Here is a 7208-nt window from a genome sequence, read left to right on the forward strand (position 1 = left end):
GGCGTGTGGCGCGCTGACGTTTACCTGCTCATGGTAAAAACTACTAAGGAGTGCCCGCTGTCACACGCAGGACAAAAGTCCTTATTCCCCTAAAACTCTCTACAGAGGCTGACTCCCAAATTAGCCAAGTTCCCCACTGGGTCCCGCCTGGTGTCCTAGGATAATTTCAAACTGTGCTATTTGTTAAAGTATCCAGAAGTTTTTCTTAGAATATTTTACAGCAAAATTATCCTTGTTGCGAAAAAGGTACAAATCAAACGTGCGAAGCACTAAGGTACAAGGAGTGCTGACTTCCGAATACGGAGGCCCCAGCTTCCCAGGGCTCAGGCGGCAGGAGTTGGTTTAAGAAGCCCAAAGCAAATGTACTGAGAGCAGAAAACGTCACATAAGTGGTCCTAAGAATCAGCTTAAGGAGCAGGACTTATGCCCTTCTGCTCAAACACAGCTTCTGAGCAACGACGTGGGTAACTCGCGTAGAAATAACTACTTTCTCTGCATCCGTATAACTCAAACGCCTTGCCTTCCTAAAGGCCTAACTTTCAAACGTTGGGAATGAAGAAGGCAGAAATGATTGCTAAGAGGCTCCCACGGCGAGCGAGCGCAGAAACACTCCCCGGGTGCGGCCAGGGCTTCTCACCGGCCTTTCCTAGGAGTCGAGCGCCGCGCGCCCGGCTCCCTCTCCAGCCACCGGACTCGGGGGCCCAGAAAGGACAAGCCCGGGTCGGAAGCGCCTCCGGGCCCAACCGGCCCTCTCCCACCCTCGCCGCGGCGGCCGGGCTCCGAGGGCCGGGCCTGGGCCGGCAGCCGAGGCCGCGGGGACGCAGGAGGTCGCGGGCCCCGCCGCCCACCCGCGCGGCCGCTCCAGGTGCCCCGAGGCCTCCGCAAACCAGCCGCGCACGCCGCACGAGGACGCAGCCCGCGCGGAGGCCGCCCGGGCCGCCGCTGAGCAGGTCGTCTGGGCCGGGCCGGGGCCGTCAGGCCGGCGAGGGGAGGGCGCGCGGGCGCCCGGAGCGCGACCCGCCCGTGGCCCCTCCGCCCGCCGCGCTCCGAACGAACACACGTGCGTCCTCCAGACAAAGGCGGCGAGCGCGGCGCGGAGCCAGAGCCCCGCGCCCGGCTGAGACGCGCGGTGAGTCCCTCGGGCCCTCCGCCCCGGCTCCGGCTACCTTCCCCTCGGCGCGGCCGCCCGGACCCTCCCGGTCGCGGAGGACTGGGCGCGGGCGTGGGCCGCGAACGGCGGGACGCGTCGCTACCCTAATTAGACGAGGAGCGTCTGGTCCCAGAGGCCGGCGTCGGGGCCGCGGAGACGCACCCCGGCCGGAAACCCCGGGCGGGTCCGGGTCTACAACACCGTCCCCGACTCGGAGAAGTGGGACTGCCAAGCCGCAAAGGTCAGGCTCCCGCCGCCCGCGCTGCCCGCCTCGGGGGGTGGGGGTGGGGATGGGGATTGGTGCCCGTCTGAGAGGACAGGGCCGCCGGTCACCTGCGTCCGCTTCCCTTCCGAACCCGGACAGCCCCGCTCCGACCGCGGTCCCTTTGTCCGCCCGCCCCGCTCCACGCTCGGCTCCCACGAATGGGCCGACGCGGGAACGACGAGATTTGTCCGCTGATTTTTCCTCTTCACCACCCAAAGGGGTGGGGTGGGGGCCCTGGGAAACGCGAGGCCGCCCAGGCTCAGGGCTGCGAATCGGAGCGGGTCGCGCGGCGGGAAGGCCGGTCCCGGCCGCCTGCCCCGGGGGACGCCGCGCCCTGCGCGCCTCCCCGGCCGCTGGGCTGCGACTCTGAGCCAGGGACCCAGCAAATCAGAGGCCACGTAAAGCAGTTTTTGACTGGAAGTAGAGTGTATTTATTTGCAGCAATCCTTTAACAATGATCAAATTCTGACAACAAGCAACAGCAATTACTGCTAAGTGTTGCCTCTAGATCGGAGCGGCAGATAGCAGGAAACTGTATTATCTCGAAAACAAACGGAAAGGCCCTGAATGACTGTAATCAAACCGCCATCTCCCCAAAGTCTGATTGACAGGGCAGATCCCCCTACGATAATGAATTTATTACATTTCCTGGGTTATTTACAAAGGGGGAGGGCCGATCCGGATTGCCCCCTAGGTTTAACTGTAAATTAACAAGAAAAATGGGATTGAAAAGAAACCACCTGGACTAAAATGCCCTGCTCTTCGCTCCTTCCTTCTTGTTATTGTTTTAAATCTTTTTCAAAAAATAATTGTTCAACAAACATATCTTCTAAAATAAGTTTCCCAAAGATTAAATATCCCTTTCCAACCCGCCATACATGTTTTGTTTTTAAATCAATCCTTCTGCGACAGACATGAAGGACTGTAGATGTGGATGAGTTATATACATACGTTTAAAAGCTGGGGTTTTTCCTCTTAAAAAGGAGTGAAATGAACAGGAAGAAAATCCTCCAGCATTTGGCTCCCAGGGATGCCTAATACACATCGCGGTTTTTTAATGGGATACACAAGCCAAATCTTCATTATGTGTATCTGGAGGCATAGCCACCTCTCTCCACACACAGGTATCACTGCGGTGAGACCGCTGCTGATTCATGGGCTTAACATTTCCAAATCATGTTCAGTCATTACTGAGGAAATGAATTTGTGTATATGCCAGCTCAGATCTGTTAAGGAAAATCTCTTTTTACTAGCCACAAAGCAAGCTGCCTATACAGTACGTTTTGCAGAAGATGCTGCAGGAAAAAAAAAATCTAAACAAAAAAAGACTTTTATGTGAAATTTGACAAGGAATAGTCACAGGGTGTCTCCTTTTTTTTCAGAGATTTAGGAGAATTGATAATTTCTAGTGTTTTAATCTCTGAAATCTTTTTTCTTATAATAATTAAGGCTGTATGAAAGTATCCAGACATATAGGTCTCATTCAAACTGAATGGTAATTTATTAATAAACAAACAATGAATATGTTCAACAAAAAGAAAGAAAAGATGATAGAATAAGATTAATACAGTTTCCCTTTTTATAATGAAAAAAAGAGCACAATTTAAAGTTTCAGGCAATTTAACGTCAGGTTTTGGAAACACTTTCTGGCGTTTGGTCCACGACATCCAACTACAAATTAAAAATAAATTACTATGTTGCAATTTACATTTTAAAACAAGTCCATGGATAAAAAGAAAGCGATTTTCATATACGGGGACTTCCTACCTCCTTTCAAGAGGATAAAATAGTATCTTACAGGTGAGACGTGAAGGCAGGAGGCGGCAGGGGAAGGGACAGGACAGGAGGAGGAAAGCGTGCTCTCTGAAAAGAAGGAGAAACTTACGTGTTATCTGGAGTAACACTGTCCTTTAACAAACCATGACTCTGCTGTCTCTGTACGAAACAGTTTACGGTTCTGTTTACTGAGTTAAGGCAAAGTGGAGGCGGCTCCGAATCCATCTTTTAAGAAAATGCTCTTCTTCGTGCTGATGAGTTGAAAGTTTGGAGGGATTCTGTTCGCCGGTCTCGTGAACGTTTCACAAATTGGGTTTTTGGTTTCGGTTTTGCATCGACGGTTCTTTTGGCTGCTTCTGCTCTGGGGTCCGGTTCAGTTCGGCTGGCAGGCGGGCAGGGCGGAGGGGTCAGAACTTGCTGCAGTCGTAGACGAAGGCCCCTGACGTACGGTACAGGGACTGGCCCGAGGGGAAGGCCATCTGACAGCTGCTGTTCCCGTTCACCGGGGAGTTGCTCAGGCCGATCCGCTGCGACTCAAACATCCCCCGCACCGAGTGGAAGTTCTGCTGCTGGCCCGGGTAGCCCGCCGCGGCCGCCGCCGCCGCGCTCGCCAGGTGGCCCAGGTCCCCGCCCGCCTGGTTCAGGTACCACGAGGCCAGGCGGCCTTGGTGGGCCGCAGGGTGATGGCCGGCCTCCTGGCCGCCGCCGCCCCCGCCGCCGTGGCCCAGTGACGAGGAGCTACTGCTGGTGGCCGGGGGCAGGGAGTAGTCGGGCAGGGGGTCGTCCACCGAGGAGGCGCCGGCGCCCGCGGGCGCGCCCTGCACGTGGCCGCCGCGCTCCCCGGCCGCGTACAGGCTCATGGCCTGCAGGTTGCAGTGGTAGGTCCCGGCGCCCCCGGCCCCGCCGCCCCCGCCCGAGCCGCCCGCGCCGGGGCTCTGGCTGCAGGGGGAGCCGTACAGGGAGCTCTGGCCCGGCGAGTAGGCGCCCAGCGCCAGCGGGGGCGCCAGGCCCGCGCGCGAGGACGCGGCGGCCGGGGCCAGGAGGCCAGAGCCCAGCTCGGCGGCTGCGCCCTGCGGCGACCCCCGCAGCGACGTCATGATGTTGTCCACGCTGAAGCCCTGGCTGTGCGGCGGCGCGGGCGCGGGCGGCTGGCCGGGTTCCGCGCCGTCCAGGCTCAGCGGCCGCGCCGCCGGCAGGCCGCCCGGGGGGCTGCCCCCGCTGGACAGGCTGCTGCTGCTGCTGTCGGGGCTTTCGATTTTGGGCACCGCGGCGGCGCCAGCGCTGCCGCTGCCCAGGGCGGCGGCCGGGGACAGGGGCTGGGGCGGCGAGGGGCACGTACCGTTCTCGGTCTTGATGTCCTGGATGCGCACGGGCGGCGGCTGCGCTCCGGGCGCCGCGCCGTCTGCCTGCTCGGGCGGCGCGGGCGCGGGCTGGCGGCCGGGCTGCGGCGGCGGCGGCGGCTCCTTGAGGTGCAGCCGGTCCTTCTCCTCCTTGTCCTTCACGGCGTCCTTCTTTTTGAAGCGCCGCCGCCGCCGCAGGAAGCTGCCGTTCTCGAACATGTTGTAGGAGTCCGGGTCCAGCGTCCAGTAACTGCCCTTGCCTGGCTTCTTGTCGTCGCGCGGCACCTTGACGAAGCACTCATTGAGCGAGAGATTGTGGCGGATGCTATTCTGCCAGCCTTGCTTGTTGTCCCGGTAGAAGGGGAAGCGGTCCATGATGAACTGGTAGATGCCGTTCAGGGTGATCTTCTTGTCCGGCGCGTTCTGGATGGCCATGGTGATGAGCGCGATGTAGCTGTAGGGCGGCTTCACCATGTCCTTGGGCTGCGGCTGCGGCGTGTAGGGCCCGTAGGCGCGGGCCATGCCGCCCGGGTACTGCTCGGCGTGCGCCGGGTGCGAGTACACGCTCATGGGGGCCGGCATGGCGGTGTAGCCGCCCCCGGCCGCCGCCGCCGCGCGGTAGTAGCTCTGCTCGCCGCCGAGGTAGGGCACCACTCCCAGGGAGTTGGGGCTGGAAACGGAGTAGCGCGCCTGCATGGCCCCGCTCGCCGCCGCCGCCGCCGCCGCCGCCGCCGCCGCCGCCGCCGCCGCCCCCCGCCCTCGCTGGGCCGGCCGCCCAGTCCGAGTCCGGGCCTGCGGGCTGGTGCCGGGCCGCCGCCTCCCCTGCGCTCGCCCGGCTCCGGGGCGCCTCCGGCCGCCGAGGAGGCTTGGGGCGGCGGAGAGGGCCGGACGCGGACGCGGCCGACGGCCTAGAACGCGCGCGGCAGCTTCCAGGCGGGAACGGGAAAAAGGAGCCCGAACTAGAAAACAAGCAGACGTCCGGCTCGCCGCGCCGCCTGCGCTTCCAGGAGGCTCTGCCCCAGCCGCCGGCGAAGGCGGCCAGATAACCAGGGCGGGGGGCAGCGCGCCGGCTGCCTGCCCGGGCCCGCGTCACCTTTTTTTCAGTCTCTCGCGCGCCGCCCGCTTAAGGAAGCATTGGGAAAACTTCTGAACTTTTGAGCATCCGTCACCCAGGCGAGGACTTTTTTACGCAGTTACATTTTTTCCGGGCAGTGGAGCCCCGCCCCATCACGGCGGCGGCAGCCAATAGGAGGCGGGAACGCCTCCGAAGGAGCCGGAGGCCGAGCAGCGCCGGCCCGCGCCCCGCCGCGGAGGACCGCGGGGCTGACCACACGCGCGCCGGCCCGCGCCCCTGCCTGCGCCCTCGCCGGAGCCCCGCCCGCGCCCGCAGCCGTGCGGCCCCGCGCCCCGCCGCCCGCGCCAGGCCCTGTCCCCCACCCCGGGCCCTCCGCTGGACGTCCATTGTTCCCGCAGACTTGCCGGGCCCTCCGTAGACCCTTTCTCCGTCCGCCGCTCCCAGATGTCACCGCGTCCTCGAGCCCCAACTCGCGCTGGTTCTCTCCCATTCCTTGGCCGGCCTGGTCGACTCCAGCACTGGGATTTCCCGGGCCTCCCCCCCCTCCCCTCCCCTCCCCCCCTCCCCTCCCCTCCCCCCTCCCTCCCTCTCTCCCTCCCCTCCCCTCCCCCCTCCCCTCCCCTCCCCCCCTCCCTCCCTCTCTCCCTCCCCTCCCCTCCCTCCCTCCCTCCCCTCCCCTCCCTCCCTCCCTCCCCTCCCCTCCCTCCCTCCCTCCCCTCCCCTCCCTCCCTCCCCTCCCCTCCCCTCCCCTCCCCTCCCCTCCGCTCCCCTCCCCTCCGCTCCCCTCCCCTCCCCTCCCTCCCTCCCCCCTCCCCCCTCCCCCCTCTCCTCCCTCCCCCCTCTCTCCTTCCTCCCTCCCCCCTCTCCTGCCTCCCCCCGCCTCCTCCGCCTCCCCTCCCCCTCCCCTGCCTCCCCTCCCCTGCCTCCCCTCCTCGCCTCCCCTCCCCGCCTCCCCTCCCTCCCCTCCCCACCTCCCCTTTCCCCTGCCTCCCCTGCCTCCCCTCCCCCTCCCCCCTCCCCCCTCCCCCCTCCTCCCCCCTCCCCCCTCCCCCCTCCTCCCCCCTCCCCCCTCCCCTCCCTGATCGCCAGGCTCCTAGGCTCCCAGAGGTCTCCAGTTTTCCCCACCTGGAAGTTCTCCAGTCCTCCCCACCTGGAAGTTCTCCAGTCCTGAGCTGGCTTACAAAGGGCACGGTTTTAAGGGCTCAGTCACAGCCGAGCTCCGTTCCCGGTGGGGGCGGAGTTGTTGCCCCCACCTCACCGTCCCTGCGATCCCTCCCCAGTAGAAATAAGGGAGGGGGATATGGGGCCTTGCCAGGAGCTTGAGGCCGTGGTCGGCGGCGTGGGTGTCTTCCGCGCGCTGCTGGAGCCTGGAGGCTACCCCAATTCCTCTTCGGGATTCGCCGCGACCGCCCCCTCTTGTCGAGTCCGGCACCTTTCGGCTCAGAGCAGGGGTCAGCCTGCGGGCTCAGTGACAATAGCAGGTGTGATGACAAGAAGCAAGTCAATACGTCCCACCTTCCTCTCCGCACGTGCGTGGCTGCCGGCTTGCAGAGATAACGAGTGTAATTGGGGGAACGTTCAGAATCGCACCTGCAGGGCGGT

General features: G+C 63.1%; 1 protein-coding gene across 1 annotated transcript; it reads right to left on the reverse strand.

The window, feature by feature from the left end:
- Positions 1–3598: 3598 nt before the first annotated feature.
- On the reverse strand, positions 3599–5227 carry FOXC1 (forkhead box C1; the record flags this gene model as incomplete). Its single annotated transcript, XM_082847951.1, has 1 exon — positions 3599–5227. The coding sequence occupies one exon, from the start codon at positions 5225–5227 to the stop codon at positions 3599–3601; it is 1629 nt and encodes a 542-aa protein (XP_082704077.1).
- Positions 5228–7208: the final 1981 nt, after the last annotated feature.

Source organism: Leucopleurus acutus, assembly GCF_964270905.1.
Source record: "Leucopleurus acutus genome assembly, chromosome: 10".
Lineage (NCBI taxonomy): Eukaryota > Metazoa > Chordata > Mammalia > Artiodactyla > Delphinidae > Leucopleurus > Leucopleurus acutus.